This window comes from Mizuhopecten yessoensis, unplaced genomic scaffold, assembly GCF_002113885.1.
Source record: "Mizuhopecten yessoensis strain PY_sf001 unplaced genomic scaffold, ASM211388v2 scaffold10423, whole genome shotgun sequence".
Taxonomy (NCBI): domain Eukaryota; kingdom Metazoa; phylum Mollusca; class Bivalvia; order Pectinida; family Pectinidae; genus Mizuhopecten; species Mizuhopecten yessoensis.
In genome coordinates this window covers 422,119-441,091 of record NW_018408539.1, presented here as the reverse complement: position 1 = coordinate 441,091, position 18,973 = coordinate 422,119, and the positions used below count along the sequence as shown (strand labels likewise).

The following is an 18,973-nucleotide window of genomic DNA, read 5'->3' as shown; positions in this document are numbered from 1 at the left end:
TATTTAAAAACAAAATAGGAAAAAAACTATGTGGTATCAGTAGACTGTATAAAGATCTGAACCAAAGTACTCCGATCATAGTATTGTCGTTCCGCGCAGTGCAAATTAGTTCCAGTTTATTTGTTTTTTTAATAAATTTGATAATGAACAGTTTTAAATGTGATGAAAATATAAGTGATAAAATATACATTTCAAGTTAATTTCAAAGGAAAACATTCAAATGTACAAGGACAAATCACATTTCCCTAAGCTTCTATTACACGTGTGAATGACTATATTTGTGACATGGCCGTATGACATTAATAGTTAAATGGGTAAGTTATGTGGTAAAGCTAAATATGTGTTNCATGGTTGTATCTATTTCCTGCTGGGGTAAGTCTTCTATACCAGTTTTTGTATCTACTTCCTGCTGGGGATATTCTTCCTGCTGGGGTAAGTCTTCTGTATCCAGTTTTGTATCTACTTCCTGCTGGGTTAAGTCTTCTGAACCAAGGTTTGTATCTACACGTACCTCTTGCCGGAGTAAGTTTTCTTTAACCAGGTTTTTATCTACTTCCAGCTTGGGCAAGTCTTCTGTACCAAGATTTGCATCTACCTCCTGCTGGGGATTAATATTCTTTACCCAGATTTGTATATTCTTCCTGCTGGGGTAAGTCTTCTGTACCAAGATTTGTATCTACTTCCTGCTGGGGATTAATATTCTTTACCCAGATTTGTATATTCTTCCTGCTGGGGTAAGTCTTCTGTACCATGATTTGTATCTACTTCCTGGTGGGGGATTAATATTTTGTACCCAGATTTGTTTATTCTTCCTGCTGGGGTAAGTCTTCTGTACCATGATTTGTATCTACTTCCTGCTGGGGATTAATATTCTGTACCCAGATTTGTATATTCCTCCTCCTGCTGGGGTAAGTCTTCTGTACCCAGATTTGTATATTCTTCCTGCTGGGGTAAGTCCTCTGAACCAAGGTTTGTATCTACATGTACCTCCTGCCGGGGTAGGTTTTTCTGTACCAACGTGTTGTTTCTACTTCCTGCTTGGGTAAGTCTTCTGTACCCAGGTTTGTGTCTACTTCCTGCCGGGGTAAGTCTGATGTACCAACGGTCTGTATTTACTTATTGTCGGGGTAAGTCTTCTGTACCAAAGGTCTGCATCTACTTAATGCCCGGGTAAGTCTTCTGTACCAAAGGTATGTATCTACTTATTGCCGGAGTAAGTCTTTTGTTCCAAAGTTTTGTATCTACTTTCTGCTCAGGATGGTTTTCTGTTCCCAGGTTCGTATCTACTTTCTGCTCGGGATAGTCTTCTGTACCAAAGGTTTGTATCTACTTCCTGCTGGGGTAAGTATTTAGTACCAAGGTTTCTATCTACTTCCTGTTGGGAAAAGTCTTCTGTACCAAGATTTTTATCAAATTGTTATATACCTCGTTTATTGTAAATGTATATTGGACTAACCGTGAGGTACGTTGATTAATATATACACGTGCATGTAAAGAAACCTGTCCTTACATTACCCTAGCTTTTGATACGACGTTAAACCCTATACAAACAACCAACATGTAGATTAGAATATAAATTGGTAAATGGTATTATATATATCTCAGTGTAGCAGGCCAGTATATACTTCTGCCAAATGTTTGACTTCTACGTTGTATAGATAAATATGAGTTGGTATATTTTATTTTGTATTTCTTTGTGTTGAAGGCCGGAATATATATATAAATACAGTTTGGCTGATACGTGGTATTCAGAAGATCTTACATGAGTAGAGTATCTATGTCATATTCAATTTATTGAACGAGTTTAATAAATTCAATAGTACATGGACACTCAGTTAGGATGTTATTTATCACATAAGATCGATATTTAAAAACAAAATAGGAAAAAAACTATGTGGTATCAGTAGACTGTATAAAGATCTGAACCAAAGTACTCCGATCATAGTATTGTCGTTCCGCGCAGTGCAAATTAGTTCCAGTTTATTTGTTTTTTTAATAAATTTGATAATGAACAGTTTTAAATGTGATGAAAATATAAGTGATAAAATATACATTTCAAGTTAATTTCAAAGGAAAACATTCAAATGTACAAGGACAAATCACATTTCCCTAAGCTTCTATTACACGTGTGAATGACTATATTTGTGACATGGCCGTATGACATTAATAGTTAAATGGGTAAGTTATGTGGTAAAGCTAAATATGTGTTGGTATGTTATATATTTAGAATGTCTTTGTTCTGTAGGCCGGGATATACTTCTACCAGCTATTTGACTGGTACGTTGCGGTGTCCATACCGGTGTTTGGTCTGATCGAGTGTCTTATATTCGGATGGATATATGGTAACTTCTCATTAATGTAATGGTTAAGGATATTTCCGGGCCTTAATTTTGAAAAAAAAACCATAATGTTCGTATATAATATTCTGAAGTGATATTTTTATAATCGATACATAGTTTTACATTGACTATTAACTTTGTTGATTTCTGTTGTCGTATTTGCTACCAAAATTATTGATTGTTAAATCTAGTTTAAATGCGAAAAGTTTATAAATGTGTCATATGAATTATCCTAATTAGAATAATTGTATATATATACAAATGAAAACAAATAAATATCAGCCACTTAAACAATGTTCTACATTGAAGTTAAACGTTGTTCTAGCCTGCTGATGTGATTGTATAATGTATATGAAGTAATTTACCAGATAATAGTATGATATGTATGAAGTAATTTACCAGAAAATAGTATGATAGACATGCTTCAAAGCTTTACATAGTATACAATGTAAGTATTTACGTTTCTCTCTCAAGCTCGGACTGAGTGATGACATTATAACAATGATCATATTGTCATTTTGTCATAGTGTAGTTAAAACAGTTGAATAACATAAGTATATCATACAATATCAGAGGGATGAGGAAAAGGGCTTAGTTTTTCCATGTATGCCCCTTCCAAAGCGACAGCCTTAGAAAGGGACAAGTCTTTCGTTAAACGTTGATACCTAAAACTTCGATGCATATATATTTGCAAACTGAAGAACCTCATTGACGGTACTTAACACGTTTTGACAGGAGCAGAACGGTTTTCGCGGGACATTGAAATGATGATTGGTCGTGGAGTTCCTGTATTTGTACGGATTTGCTGGTGCTTTGTAAACCCAATCGTGCTTCTGGTAAGTTTATTTAGCTTTGTAACTCCCTCTCAAGCTACAGTATATTATCAACAACATGCATGGTTGAGCGGATTGTATATGTCTATGTACATAGCACACATGAACCTGAACACAATTCGTAATATATATATTTATATAGAAATGAACACACTTTTCAGATATACATGTGAACACAAAGGTCGTGAATGATAGATGAACACTACGTTTCTGTATACTTAGGAATAGTGGAACACACACAGGTCATACCATTACATTTGTGAACGTATAATAAAGATGTTTAGGTGAACGCAAAGGTGAGGTAGAAATGTGCGCACACAGTTCAAAATACGTGTGAATACAAACTTCAAATATACTATCCACATGTACTGTCAAAATATGCTTGTGAACACACAGTTCTAGCAAAAATGTTGAATAATTTTGGATTTCAGGTATGCCTTGAAACACATATTTCATTTCAGTAATAATTACCATAACTTTAGTATGCATATACAATACCTACACCCATCTTTGTAGCCCAAAAACAAAAGATTCAAATATCCCTACCTCCCTACCGTGACGTAACCTCTATCTCGATGACAGAGCCACGGAGTGATCTCCCTTCCTCTTCCTTTTATGGCGCCTGCTGCATGCTGACGCACGGAGCTTGCTCCAATTCAAAACTTTGTTTTGTCGGTTTGGTTTGAGTGTCAACTCATATTTTTGCGCAGTTTGTGTGCCTTTTACCCATCTGCCCTTATTGATATAACTAATTGTTGTTGAAAATTATTTTTGTGCCTTTTACGGCCGGTTATTTTACTCCACGTGTGCCGGTGGTGTGCCACGGTCCGCCATTATCGTGGGTTAATTTCCGACCTCTGTTTATTTCGGTGACGGTTGTTTGTTTCGGCAAACGTTATTTATTTTAACCGTTTTCTGATTTATATTACGGGTGAAATTCTTTCTACGTTGCGTACTTTGTACTATCGTATTTTATCCTTATTTTCCCGTTTTATCTGCTTGTAAATTTTTTGTTTACGTTCGCTTTGGAGGGTATGTCTCGGTCGGGACAGCGACGAGGTAGTGCTCATGGGTGTTCCCATTTCTTTGTGGAACGGGACCCTCATGATGCCTGTCCCAGGTGTCGTCCTTGCAGTGAGGTTTCGCCTTGTGAACTTTGTTCACAGTCAAAATCTCAGGGCAAGGACTTCATTGTTCCAAAGCTACCCTCAACTTACCGTAAGACAGATTCGTCTGTTTCTTCCGGTAAGCGAGGGAAGCAGAGAGGTAGGGGTCGTGCCACCAGCTCTCTGGGGTCTGGTGGTACTGTCTCTGTTCCTGTCTCGGGGGGTCTTGCTTCGGCAAGTCCCTCTCGTGAGCAGGGGGTGGCCCTTCCTGTCCAGGAACTCCCTGGAGTAGGGGAGGGGCAGCCTGACCCTGGCTTGGCACAGCCAAGGGTCGAATTGGCCGGGAACGCCCGTAAGCTTTCGCGCTTGCCTTCGGGTAGGGACTACCGGCCGCCGGTCACTGACTCTGTCAGTGATCCCGGCATTCCAGGTGGTGCGGTCGTTGGGGACAGTCTTGGTGCCGGGCCTGTTCTTTCGGGTTCAGGTCCTGGTGTGACAACAGACTTTCTTTCGGGATTGTCTGTGTCTACCGGGATTAGTGACGCGCAGCTCACTAATCCCGGCATCAATGCTGGTCAGGCATACCCTCCCGGTCAGTTACCCGGACCCGGTCCTATTAGGTCCGGTCCCGAGTTTCATTCTTCTGGGAACCTGGGGGGTTTCCCCCCAGGGGTTGGGTTTGCTGGACAGGGGGCCGGTTTCCGGCCTCCGTTTTCCCCTGGCTTAGGGTATACGGGTGCCTGCGGGCAACCATCCTTGGGCCGCCCTTACCAGCCTGCGGATGGTTTTGGGTTGCGACAGCATCCCGGCAGTTACGGGCTTAGCCCGTACATGTCCGGGTTTCCACCTGGAGGGAGTGGCGGTCCACCTTCGCCCTTTGGGCAAGTTGGCCAGCCCCAGTCTCAGGCAGGCCAGTTTGGCCAGTTCTGGGGTCACTCCCAGCCCGCGGGACCTTTCCCCTATCCTCCGGGATATGGGTTTAACCCCATGGCATTTCCGTCATGGAATCCTTGGGGTTTGGTCTCTCCCTCGCGGAGACGTGTTAGCAGTTCTGTTGACCCCCCCCAACTTTCTGCTACTTCGGGGGCCTTATCGGCCGGTCCTAAGAAGGTGTGTCGGACCTTTAGGACTTCTGCCTCTCGGGCAGGCTCGTTGGTCTCTGGGTCCAAGGGTAGGGTTTTGGCTACTAAGCCTAAACCTACAGCCACGGCCGTTAGGCGCACTGCACCTAAACGCCGGTACGGGGAGCCTTCTCTCGGGTTGGCCCCTCTGGCTGGCCCATTTCCTCCGCCCCAGGCTTCTGGTCTGGATGGTGTGGAGGCTATGGACGTTGAGGGCGCGGGTATGGCAGAGGACAATGATGTTGTTCATCTTTCACCTGGTTGTTCGGATATAGACGCTGGTCTTTCCGAGTCGTCTGACGACAGTCCTCAGGAGGGCTTGCCCTCAGAGGAGGACTTCCAGGATGAGGGAGACCCTGAGGCTGCTGAGGTTGAGGCCCAGCATGTGTTATCCGGTATGCGGGGCCTTAGGGCTGACGTTTCCCGGATTCTTGGGGAGGAGGTTTGCCCACCACCTTCGGCATCATCTGTCCCCGAGTCCACCACCCTTTTGGGTTCTTTGGTGGCTCCTCGGGTGTCCGCTCGGTCGGACCGCTCTCTGCCAGAAGGCACCATTGTGTCTTCAGCTCTGGCCACCGCCCAGTCTCGGGTTTTAGGGAAGAATTCTTCTTCAACCCGTAGTCCTGGGTATGCTGGGTTGCAGCTCAGTGTTGGCGATTTGTCAGAGGTGCACGCCACTGACTATGCCACACATGATGGTCTGCTTGCCCCTCAACCAGCTAAGCTGGAATCGAGGGAACTTGCAGCTTGGCCCGGTAAATCGGTGGACCAGGTGGTGTTCGGTCCCAAAGAACACCACAAGATGGAGAGACTGCTGCGTCTCTCCATCCAGATTCTGTCGTATATAGACTACTTGACGGTTTGTCTATATAGGGTATCCGACTTGCCTGAGGGTCGGATTACCGAGACAGAGCAGGCCGACATCCAGGACAGAGTGACCTCTGCCCTGAACGGGGCATTGAGAGCGCTGGCAGCTTTACAGGTGTCATCCCTCGTCAATGTCTTGTTGGCTAGGCGGTTTTCAGTTTTGAAAAATCGCCCGGTCGATGAGCCTTACCGTTCCAGACTGTTGACTGCCCCCTTCTCAGGGTCCACTCTTTTTGGAGGGGCCCTTCCTTCTGTTCAGAAGGATTTGAAGGAGGACTCGGTCGCCTCTGCACTTCTGGTGAAGAGGATTCAGGCTGAGAAGGCCAGTACCTCGCAGGGGTCAGCGCCTCCTAAGAAGAAGGCTAAACCTTCGGCTTCGCAGTCCTCTGCGCAGCCCAAGTATAAGCCTCCCTTCAAGGGCAACAAATGGAAGGGTAAGAAGGGTAAGAACCCTCCTGGGGGTAAGAAGAAGGGTTCCTGACTCTTTTCTTCCCTCCTTGGTCGTGTCAGACGACGAGTTTGGCCGGGAGGAATGCAGTCCTCTCGGCTCAAGCTTAGGTCCTTCTCCCGCAGGATTAGGCTTCGGGTCAGCAGACGATTCTCTTGCCTGGCAAGGTCTCGATCTGCCTCGACCAGATCTTCCTGTGGGGGGTCGTCTTTCTGCTTTCCTTCCAGAGTGGAAGGAAATTACGGAAGACGCATGGACCTTGTCTGTGATCAAGGAGGGGTTAGGCATTCCGCTAGTGCGGGATCCGCCCTTAGCGTCAGAGCCAATCTTTTTTCCTCCACCGGGGGATCCGGAAAAGGCTCTGGCGCTCCAGGAGGAAGTAAGGACCATGCTTTCCAAGGGCGCGGTCGAGGAGGTTCCTATGTCGGGATGCACTCCCGGGTTCTACTCCAGAATGTTTCTGGTTCGGAAGAAGTCCGGGGCGTGGCGTCCCATCATAGATCTAAGTGCCTTCAACAAGCACGTAGATTCTCCTCACTTCAAGATGGAGACTCCTCGGGGTATTATCGCCTCCGTGAGAGAGGGAATGTGGGCGACTTCAGTAGATCTAAAGGACGCCTACTTCCACATCCCCATCAAGAAGTCGGCACGGAAGTACCTCCGTTTTACTTGCAACGGAAAGGTCTTCCAGTTCCGGGCCATGCCGTTCGGGCTCACGACTGCACCTTTGGTTTTCACCAAGCTGCTGCAGGTGGTCGTGGGATTCCTGCACTCTCGAGGAATAGATGTTCACATCTATTTCGACGACTCCCTCATGCTCCACCTAGTGAGAGAGTCTCTGGTACAGGTCACCCGGTTGGTTCTGAAACTCTTACTCAAGGTCGGCTTCATTCCTTCCAGAGAAAAGTCGGAGGTTTCCCCATCTCAGGATTTTGTTTTTCTGGGGAACCGTTTCAATACGGTTCAGGGCATCGCCCTTCCACCGATGGAGAAGTTCGAGAAGGCCAGGGCTTTTGCTCTGACCTTTATCGGCCGGTCTCAAGTCCAGGTACGTTGGTTTCTCAGTTTTCTGGGATATCTCAACGCCCTGGCCGATGTGGTCCCCTTAGGGAGACTTCACATCAGGCCTCTCCAGATGTTTCTCCTTGCCAACTGGGTCCCTTCTTCAAGGGATTGGGAAGCCTTGCTTCCTCTGAACCAGTCGGTCAAGGAGTACGCACGCTGGTGGACTCATCAGGACAATGTTCTCCGAGGGGTTCCTTTGTCCAAGCCAGTTCCCACTATGACCCTGTACACGGATGCATCCATGACAGGGTGGGGAGCTTATCTCGACGGGCGTTGCCAGTCGGGGGAGTGGTCTGGGGAACAGCTCTCGGAGCACAGCAATGTGCTCGAGATGAGGGCTGTTCTGTTGGCTCTGCAGTCTTTTCGGGAGATCCTGCATTCCAAGGTGGTTTGTGTGGCTACGGACAACACTACGGTTGTCGCGTATCTGGAGAGACAGGGGGGAACCAGGTCTCACACCCTGTGTGCCCTCGCTATCCGCATTCTGCTTCTATGTCAGGAAATGCAGTTGACAATTTGTGTCAAGCATCTGCCAGGCAGGTTGAATGTTCTGGCGGATACTCTTTCCAGGCGCCGCCAGCCGGTTTTGACAGAGTGGCAACTGAATCCCTCGATTTTCGTGGGAATTTGTCAGGTGTGGGACAGGCCTCACATAGACCTGTTCGCCACTTCACTGAACAATCAGTTGCCAACGTTTGTCTCTCCGGTACCAGATCCAAGGGCTTGGGCCGTGGACGCTCTGTCTCTGGATTGGGAGGGAATGCATGCATATGCATTCCCACCCTTCAACATGGTGGGCAGGGTGCTGCAGAAGTTTCGGGAGCATCAGTGTTCCCTCCTCCTGATAGCGCCCCTGTGGCCGAGGCAGCCTTGGTTTCCGGAGCTTTTGTCGCTTCTGGTGGAAGAGCCCCTGGCTCTTCCTCTCAGAGCGAACCTCCTTCGCCAGCCTCGTTCCAGGACGATGCACTCTCGTCCGGAGATCCTCCACCTTCACGCGTGGAAGCTATCTCAGGAGGCCTCGCTCAGGCGGGCTTTTCTAGGGACGTGTCAGATCGCATCGCTCGATCAATTAGGGCTTCCTCATCTGCCGTCTACCAGTCACGATGGAAGATTTACTGTGATTGGTGTGTCGGCAGGAAGGTTGATCCGATCAAGGCTACTGTCCAGGTGATTGCGGACTTCCTTCTTTGGCTGTTTAGGGACCGCAATCTTGCCCCTGGCACTATCGCTGGTTATCGCACGGCCATTGCTAGTGTTCTCTCTGTTCATGGTAGGTCGGAGGTAGGCTCGTCCTCCTCTCTTTCTGCCTTGATTAGGGGGTTTGGGTTGGACAGGCCTAGGGTCCGGCAGTTGGCTCCGCAGTGGAATTTGCCACTGGTGCTCGAATCGCTGATGCGGGCACCTTATGAGCCTTTAGCGTCTGCCTCCTTGAAGTTTGTTACTTACAAGGTGGTATTCCTTGTTGCCCTGGCCTCAGGTCGAAGGAGGAGTGAGATTCATGCCTTGTCTTCTCACCCCTCTTGCCTCCGATGGTCCAGGAATTACTCTGCCGTTACCCTTCTCACTGATCCTGCCTTTATGGCTAAGAATCAGGTTCCTGGCTTCTCGCCCGATCCGATTAAGATTCCGTCTTTGACTGCCTTCGTTGGAGCTGAGGAACGGGATAGGTTGCTCTGTCCCTGTCGGGCGCTTAGGTTTTACCTCGATAAAACCAGGGGGGGGCGAGGTCCTCGATCTCGTCTGTTTTTGCCCATTAAGCAGGGTCAACAGGATATCTCTTCTCAGTCAGTGTCTAGATGGATCTGTCAGGTCATCAAGTACGGTTACGACCACTCGGATGATCAGGTTCGGGCGTTGTATAAGGTGAGAGCTCATGAGATCAGGGCCCTTGCTGCGTCATGGGCCCTCCTCAATGGGTCCCCCTTTCAGGAGGTCATGTCCGCAGCTTTCTGGCGCGGACAGACTACCTTCACGGATTTTTATCTCCGGTCCTTGGCCTCTCATTCTGATGGATTGTATTCCCTTGGACCGGTGGTGGTTGCACAGTCTGTGGCTGTTCCTCCACAGTAATTCAGTGATTTTAAATAGTATGCTATCAGGCACCACGGTGGTACACCTGCTCGTTTCACGGGGAGGTTTTCCATTTTTTAATTACTTTCGGGGCTTTATTAGGGGGGTTCCTTGAACCTTTTCCCTACCTTGAGCATGTCTCGAGTTTGTTCCGTCAGCCTGGTCTGCCTGGATTCGAAGCCTCCACTACGGTAAGACGAATTCGCATACTAAAGTTATGGTAATTATTACTGAAATGAAATTGAGGTTTTTGAAGTAAAACCAATTTTCATGATGTAATACTTACCATAACTTTATGGAGTCCCACCCTGTATTCCTCCCCTTGCCTCCTCATCCTGGCTGCCTTTAGGCTCCATAAAAGGGGGTTTGAGGAAGGGAGATCACTCCGTGGCTCTGTCATCGAGATAGAGGTTACGTCACGGTAGGGAGGTAGGGATATTTGAATCTTTTGTTTTTGGGCTACAAAGATGGGTGTAGGTATTGTATATGCATACTAAAGTTATGGTAAGTATTACATCATGAAAATTGGTTTTACTTCAAAAACCTCAAGTTTATGGTATATAAGTTAACACAAAGTCAGGTAATAAACTTGACTACAGGTGCACAGACTTGTTAATTTGGAGCAAAAATAAAAGAGTACCGCTCATTTCCACTAAGCAAATCATGGAAAATAATAATATAACTTAGACGTTTTGACATTTCAATGTAACTTGAATTACATCGACAACATTGACGTTTGGACACATTAGTTACGGCAGATATCAAGACAGGTGACACGTGTGGCGAATGGAATGCTTACCCATCGAACCAACCGTGTTTTGGCTCCTTGTTCTGTTTGGTTCATGGTGTCTCCCCTCGCATTTGGCGCCTCCTTAGTTCTTCGTGTTGTATACTGGTATTGACTTTCTCTCAACTTCTGTTACGTTTTGTTTAATTATGTAAATTTTACAGTAAACATTTATAAGAAATCATCATTAGTATGTGTTTGCAGTTTACATTCATTAGTAACTAATGTTCTCATTATCTGCAGTTGTTTTCCATAATCAAACCATAAATCGAGACAAGTTTCCATGACTCCGACATCAATAGATGTGGACGGATTTATACTTTTTCTCTTCGAAGGAGTCACAATTGTGTGAGATCACCAGGAGTAGATGCGGGCGGACTTATCCGAGGCTAACGTAGATTTTAGGCTGTTACTTTAATTCAATGAACAATGTAATTACAAGGAAAGTTTTTCTATTTTGGTCATGTAATGAGATGGTTACTCCAGCTTAGGACGTGAAGATGTAGAAAATATTTTCTTTTACTTTCAGATTTTGTTTGTCTCCACATTCATATTGTACAAGCCTCCGACTTACGGGGATTATGTGTACCCGTCCTACGTAAACCTGCTGGGCTGGTGTGTCGGGATAATGCCACTCCTACCCGTTATCGTGGTGGGGGTCGGGACTGTGCTGAATACCCCCGGGGACTCTTTTTTCAAGGTACATTCACTTTTGAAATTCAAATAATGTGTGTATATATATATATATAGTGATAATATCAATGGGTACTCATGTCGATGGATTATACATCAAAGGCAAAAATATATACCACGGAATTTTAGTTTGTATTCGTTTATAAACAATATTGTATAAACCATGGGATCATATTGTAAATTGGTAAATCAAAACGATTATTTTTTACAGTATTGTTGGGTTATGAATTCTAAAAGTAATTACAAAAGGTGAATTCCAGCCAAGGCTGACTCACAAAGTCCAGGTATTTTACCATTTCCCTTGAGCGAGCGATATAAGTTAACAGTTTATGTAGGTAAATATCAAACCGTATGATATAACAATCAATAAAACTGGTACATACTTAACGAAGCCGGTAAGTAAAAAGGTAATATTATTTCCAGTCTATGTATCAATGTAAGTTCTCATTCCCGTAATATTATTGTTATCGTGTATTTTCATTCCGGGGATAAGACTCTTGTGAAGAATCATATTCAAAGAAATATCTTAACTTTTATATGTATATATGCACACAAATTATGCGGAATTCGGTAAAGACTTTCATCTGAATGATTACAGTTGTAGAGAAGAATTTAGTTTGAAAAATATGCCTAATTTTTAGCAAATCTTAATACCGAAAAAAAAAGTATTATGTTTATTTGTTGATAATCCTACCTACATACAATCCACGAAATACGAAAGAAATTATGTATTAACACATCAGCCTTTCACTTACTGGATATATAGGATAAATTACAAAGAAATACATATTTTGTAAAATTTCAGAATATGATATGGATGCATAGGGTAAAATGTAGTTGATTTTATCTTTTTAATGGAGTTGATTCTCTTAAACATTTAATCACTTTAGAATGATCACGTAACTGTAAACTAAGTAAAACAGGATTTAGGATAAATCATTATTATTTCCATCCAGTCCAGTCAGAATACAAGAGATGTTGTGAAGATAGATAGATAAATATAGACCAGTATTAACATCACCAACAATGTAAAGTTTGGTTGTGAGTGAGATTAAATATTAAAATCTATTATTCTTACGAATATAGTCAGAAATAATTTGTAAAAAAGTTATGTTGATATCAGTGTTGCGTATTTTGCATCCATTTAACAGAGCATTTATATGATAATAAACATGGTTATCAGTTAAACCAAAGTGAGAAATGTTTTGTACTAATTCCATCCTAATGTTATTGCAGAGTGGGCAGTCCGATATAAAATGATATTCATTTCCATGTCCACATCCACATGTTGCTGTGTCATTCAGATGATCCTTATACAAGTCACTATTTAGTTTGCGACCATGCTTTTAAAGCTCATAAACCATAATATGGATTTTTCTTGGCCAATAGCATCTAAATGTGATGGTAATTTCGTTCGTGTTATAAACATTATCAGATAAAAAAAATCAATTCTTGCAAAGAAGTAGCATGTAAAGTATGGGCAGAGTAAAGATTAAGTTCTCTACATGCTAAGGGAAAGAAACAGTGTAAATATTTTTCAGTTATATACAAAAGATTTTAGGGAATTAGTGGATATCTAACTTTTGTATTATAGTAAAGGTAGGGTTCAGTGATATCTTCTACGAATTTAGGTCATTGATTATTATTTACAGTATGAACATAAGTAAAAGTTTATGTTTTCTCCCGTATAACAAAATGATTCGAGTCCAGAAATGCATCTAGATGAATTGGTTCTAGAATATCTTATTTTTTTACTACAGTTGTCCCAAACAGCATCTCCAAATTCAAATACTGTTGATGAGTACGCTTAATAGTTAAGTGTACCAAATAAAATATATATAGATGATTAGGTTCCATTTTTTGTGTCGCCTGCAACGCAAGGCGACATATAGGTATTACTTTGTCGTCGTCGTCGTCGTCGTCGTCGTCGTCGTCGGTTGCGTCGTCCGAAACATGGTTTCCGTACGATAACTTGACTTTCTTTATGTTGATCGATCTCAAACAGTGCTTCCTTACCAATAGTGCTTGCTTGGGATTGCCTTTCTGGTCCGAAGGTCAAAGGTCAAGGTCACCATTACTATGAATAGAAAAACGGTTTCCGTGCGATAGCTTGATGTTCTTTGGGTTGATCGAACTAAGATTTCCATACAGTGCTTTCTTACCAATAGTGCTTGCTTGGGGGTGCTTTTCATGTCAGAAGGTCAAATGTCAATGTTGCCTTTACTATAAATAGAAAAAACTGTTTCCTTGGGATAAGTCCATTTTCTTTTGGCCCATCAACCTCAAAACTTCACACTGATTGTTACTCCATGAGATTGCTGGTGTTCAAGCCGAAACACTTTTCTCACTTAACACCGTTAATGGCTTTATTCACATAATCTCATTAGAGTTGCCTATGCAGGTGACACATCCACTCCTGTGGAATTCTTGACCTTGAGAAAATTTCACTTACTAATTTTTTAGCGAATTAAATTTGTTTTCTCATTTAATTGCCCATGTATTAATAGAACCTAGTTAACAAAATGGTTTGTTTTACTTGGTACTCATTATTATATCATTTATATTAAAGAAGAACAAACGAAACGGCTTTGCAACGCTTTAAGTTGAAAAAATCTCTGTTGATACTTTTTTTTTTTCTTAGTATCAGATTTTTTTTTCTTTTCTTAACCGTTGCAGTATTTTACCTTTTCTACCATAATTTATGGTTCTAATTTAAAGCAAAAGCCCTTCTGCCCAACTCTATCAAACTGTTGAGTCTTTTGGTAAGAAGTCTGACTGGTGTTTCTTACACCACATTCTTTCATATAATACAACATATATTTAAAAAATAATTGTTTTTCTATGATTCTGTTAAAATATGATGCTAAAGATATTGACTTATAGTAAGCGACATAATTTTGAGCACCCTTACCGTTGTATTTATAATTGATATTAGTTGTTTTCAAAGAAAGGGGCATACTTCCAGTTTCAATTGTCTTATAACAAAGTATAGTTATAGGATATACATGAGAAGGTGCTTATTTCTTTATTATCTGGGGTATCAAGTCATCTGGACCAGGAGTTTTTTATCATTAAGTAAAAAACAATTGTTCTTTAATGTGTTGTTCAGATATAATTATATTGTCTAGGCTGAGGAGAAAGGTGTTTTCTTGCGAAATAGGGGTTCCGATATTTCTAAAGGAAGTTGATATTAAGCGAAAGTAGTTATTTAGACATCCTGCCTTTTCAAATGGAGGATGTATTAAGTTTTAATTTCCAGAGAGAGGATGAAGGTAATTTGATACATTGTTTGAGTTCATGACAGATCTAGCTATTTTCAACTATTCATTAGAAGGTATTGATTGATTTCTAAGTAATTGATGCAATTTTTCATAAAAAAAAATCTTTTAGATTCTCTAACAAGGTTGACTGCTACGTTTCTAGCCTATCTGAATTTTCCTCAAGTAATTTGAGGTATTTTTATTTACCGCTTTTTATGTCATCTGTTTCTCTGTCTAATATTTTGCCTTATATCATTCCTCATCCAAGGTTATCATGAGGAAAAATGGTTATAGTTTAAGATGGTATGCATTCTTCTATTTGGTTATTGATATCATCTGTAAAACTTTTATAAGGTTCGTTCGAGTTAAGATTTTTTTCCCAGTACATTTAAAGCTCTATTGATTTTATCAAAACTCTGTATCGTCATAGTATAATATAGTTTTATTTTAAGTTTTCTGCTTGAATACAGAATTTAAATATGCAAATTGAATAACATGGTGATCACTTCATATTGGTGTATTCACTGTTTGATGTTTTATAAGGTTAATATTATTAGTGAATAAAATATCAATAGCAGTGACCTTAGTTGTGTTCTCCTGGTAGGTTTATTAATTAGATCGGTCAATTTATATTTTGCTATTAGTGTATTAAAATGGTGGTTGGAGGTATATTTAACATATTTTACATGTATATCTCAAGTTATTATGATGTTAAACATGGTCTGGTTTATCCTAATAGTATGCAGTTGATTCAGGTCTATTAATGCATCCTACCAATATATTTTTCTTGTTAAATACTAGTTCAATCTATATCATTTCTATACACCATGCGATCAAATCTGTATTATTTTTAGACATCGATTCCAGACTAGCACGCATCGGTATGATGAAATAATTACGAGTAGTTTTTTCTTTGATTTTGGGAGTGTGCATGTGTTATTAATGTTTTGTTGTTTTTTCATTTCAGAAATTCAAAGCGTCATTCCGACCGTCACCCTATTGGAAACCCATATCTAGAAAACACGCGTCGGGTTATGACGTTGACAACAACATGTCGTCACTTGGGTTCTGGGAAAGAATTAAAGTCAACGTTTTTGGAAAACAAAGAACACATTAAACATTGTAAAGTGATTCTGATAAATGAGATTGTGGATAGCCCTAAGGTTATGAACAAAGGAAGCTAATTTGTATACGACTTTTCATTGGCGACAATACTATTTTTTGTAATCATTTATATTTTCATTATCTTGTTATTAGATGTATGACTCCAGTTATATATTTGCAGTATTAATATATTTGTATGCAAAATGCATTCATAAGTGAATGCATGCTTATCATAGAACCCGAATGCGTCTCAACATACAATGTATTTAAGGATGTACACCTCTGAGAAGTCAAAAAATTCCTGTATTAATTTTTTTTTCTTATATTAATTTTTGGAAAAAGGAAATAATGGCAAAGTAGAAAATGAAAAAAAAAAGATATGTCGGTGTATTAGTTTTTGTGCTATAATCGGTCAAAGATACAAATTTAACACAATATGTGATTTTAGGTGAATTTTCGGGTTTTGACCATTTGCAGAACAAATTCATACAATTTCTTCCAAGTGTGTTATCAGATATGTATGAATGTTTGTAGAATTGATACAAATAATATTTTCTTTGAAACTATGGAAGGAAAATGTAAAACCCCTACCCCTTATTTCTTAATGAAAAAATGCACATTTTTCACCATTTTGCCGATTAAACGCTTGATATAAAAAAATCCTGTAATAAACTTTTTTTAGTATTCAATGAATCAAAAGAAAATGTGTTTCTCTTTCTAAAACAGCCACAAAAATGGGGGGTCAGTGTGCTTCTTTTTTTGTCCCATTATCATTTCTGTTATTTTTCCCCTTTTTCGGGGTCAAAAATCAAAAGTGCTTCAGTTACCCTAATATGTAAAACAGAATATCAATAATATATAACATTCCACTTTTTTGCATATTATTTTAATCATATTGAACATTATAAAGTTGTACAGCAAAATTGAACCTGCTACAATTAAAAATGGTGACACAATGACAATTTAAGTGATCAATCTAGTGTCAAAAAAGGAGAATTTTGTCCCTTTGTGAAGCGCAAGAAATTCTCATAAAAACACTTTTTCAAAATGGCCGCCAAATTGGTCATTTTTTAAAAATTCTTGTAAAAAATGTTCTACGCACAACAGACATCTAGTTTTTTTTACATGTTTTTCAGATGTGTGTTTGCTATTATACCTATCATAATTTGTTAAATATTACAAAAACCCATTACACCAGATCAAAACGAGACTTGAACGTGACTGAGACCTCAGAGGAGTACATCCTTAACTGCAATTGTTTTCGCTAGTCTAAGATTCTGCTCATTTCCTTTCTGCATCTCTATATTTTATGGTGTTATTGTAAGTTCCAAGGTTTCGACAACTCGTCCACTTTTTTCATAATAATTCCCAGGGATTTATCCGAGATTAACATACTCTTATGTATGTTTTATATAATGTATAATTGTGGTTAATACTTAAGGACCGTTGTAGATTCACCAAAACTCATGATACCAAACTAGCTTTGACGAGCGAAATTGTAATTGGTGACAATACAAACAACTAACGAATGATGATTTAACAAAACGTCAACTCGTTTGCTGAATATTGCCGCTTCAAGATATTATTATATCAACTGGTCTGTGAGTACCTATTTGATTCTGTATACTGTACCACAAGTTTAAAACTAATGATTATGTAGATGGATTGATGAAGCAAAAAGAAAGCATATAAAATAGTTCGCTACTGTATACGTGACGTATTTACGATATCATATCTATCCCATTGTTGTAAACAGGATACAATACTATGTCATCAGCTTCAAACGTCGGGTTGTAAGTAATGATAATATCTCCAATATATTTGAATATATTTAAAAATGATGCATTACTATTGTTCACAATTTGAAAACAATATGTTTTATAGTATATATAGACTATACATACAGTAAATAAACAAAATTAATGGGCTTGATTGAAAGGTTACATATAGCCTGTATCATATGCTACATTAAGGAATATGTATATTACATTTCGATGAGTACTATATATACATTGTAAACATACATTAAATACATTATATCATAGACTTGCATATCTAATATTCCATGACGCACGGATATTGCATATTTTAATAATAATAATTCGAGGTTCTTATATACCGCTTTATCACAACCTAGTTCGAACGTCGTCTCAAAGCGGTTCACAAATTATTATCCGTGGCTATAGGGCCTTTGCAACCAGACAATATCTTTCTCAACTCCCTGGTGAACATACAGCTGGAGCTGCCATTTTGGCGCTAACAGCTAGCATTCAACAATTCTAGCACTGCCCAACCACGTACTCATTTACAGCTGAGTAGACCGGAGTAAAGTATCTTGCTCAAAGATACAACACATAGCCGTGCCGTGACTCGAACCCGCAACCCTTCGGAGCCCGGCGTCCTACCACTAGACTACCGTGCCTCCATATATATACATGTATTATCATTGCATTGAATACAATTCCATAGGCACAGATCTTTGGTACTGTATGTATATACAAAATGCATAAATAATTAAATGGGATATATATTTATTAAGGAACACAAATACATAACATATTCGGTGTTTTCATTTAGTGATGCATGTATGTAATCAGTTGATGGAGCATCACTTATTAGATAAGCTAGCTTTTTATTTTGTAGAGGCGTCTGAGCTTGTTGTCACATGTTATGATCAAAGAACGATAACTCATACAAATTAGATTGCATAGCTTTTCTGTTGTAAGTATTATCATTGTACTAGTAGTATGAGGCATGCGTGTTCTTCAATAAAAGTGATACTAAAGAGATACATATTTTAAAATAATCGTCCTCTTTTCTCTGGAATATCATCCCTCGGCGTTGACATATCAGTCAAGTTTGTCATGGAACATAAAACTTCCATCTAAATAATAACCCATACAATAGTTTATGAATGCAGTTTATCGTTTAAATAAAATATAGAAGGCTACAGAAATAAATGCCGTAGTTCGTAATATGTGTTGTGTGTACCGCCCCATCATGCTGCTCACTTTCTGGTTTATGACACGTACGTGTGATAACTTAGGTATGTAATGTACATAATGAAAAAAATATAAGTGATATACAGGAAAACATAGCCACGTTGTACATGTACCTGAACCGTATAACGTAGTTTTTCCGATCCGGGGCTCTTACGTAACGTGTCAAGGTGTGGAAATCTAGGTGAAGGGGTGCTGTAGACTAAGACAAATTCAAATAACAAATACATCACGTCCAGTGCAGTGGCGGATCCAGAGGGGTTTTTTGGACTTCAGGAACC

At 40.5% G+C, this 18,973-nt stretch overlaps 1 protein-coding gene across 1 annotated transcript; it reads left to right on the top strand.

Moving 5' to 3' along the window:
- The first annotated feature begins 1,933 nt into the window (after positions 1 to 1,933).
- Positions 1,934 to 15,986, top strand: LOC110460534 (sodium- and chloride-dependent glycine transporter 1-like). Its single transcript, XM_021513496.1, has 4 exons — positions 1,934 to 2,342; positions 3,075 to 3,175; positions 11,166 to 11,336; positions 15,557 to 15,986. The coding sequence occupies exons 2-4, from the start codon at positions 3,104 to 3,106 to the stop codon at positions 15,704 to 15,706; spliced, it is 393 nt and encodes a 130-aa protein (XP_021369171.1). The 5' UTR covers positions 1,934 to 2,342; positions 3,075 to 3,103; the 3' UTR covers positions 15,707 to 15,986.
- Positions 15,987 to 18,973: the final 2,987 nt, after the last annotated feature.

Excerpts from the sequence above, each read along its gene's own strand:
- LOC110460534 (XM_021513496.1), top strand. The coding sequence starts at position 3,104 with ATGATGATTGGTCGTGGAGTTCCTGTATTTGTACGGATTTGCTGGTGC. Across the intron at positions 3,176-11,165 it reads TAAACCCAATCGTGCTTCTG|ATTTTGTTTGTCTCCACATT; the intron begins GTAAGTTTATTT and ends TTTTACTTTCAG. Across the intron at positions 11,337-15,556 it reads CCGGGGACTCTTTTTTCAAG|AAATTCAAAGCGTCATTCCG; the intron begins GTACATTCACTT and ends TTTTCATTTCAG.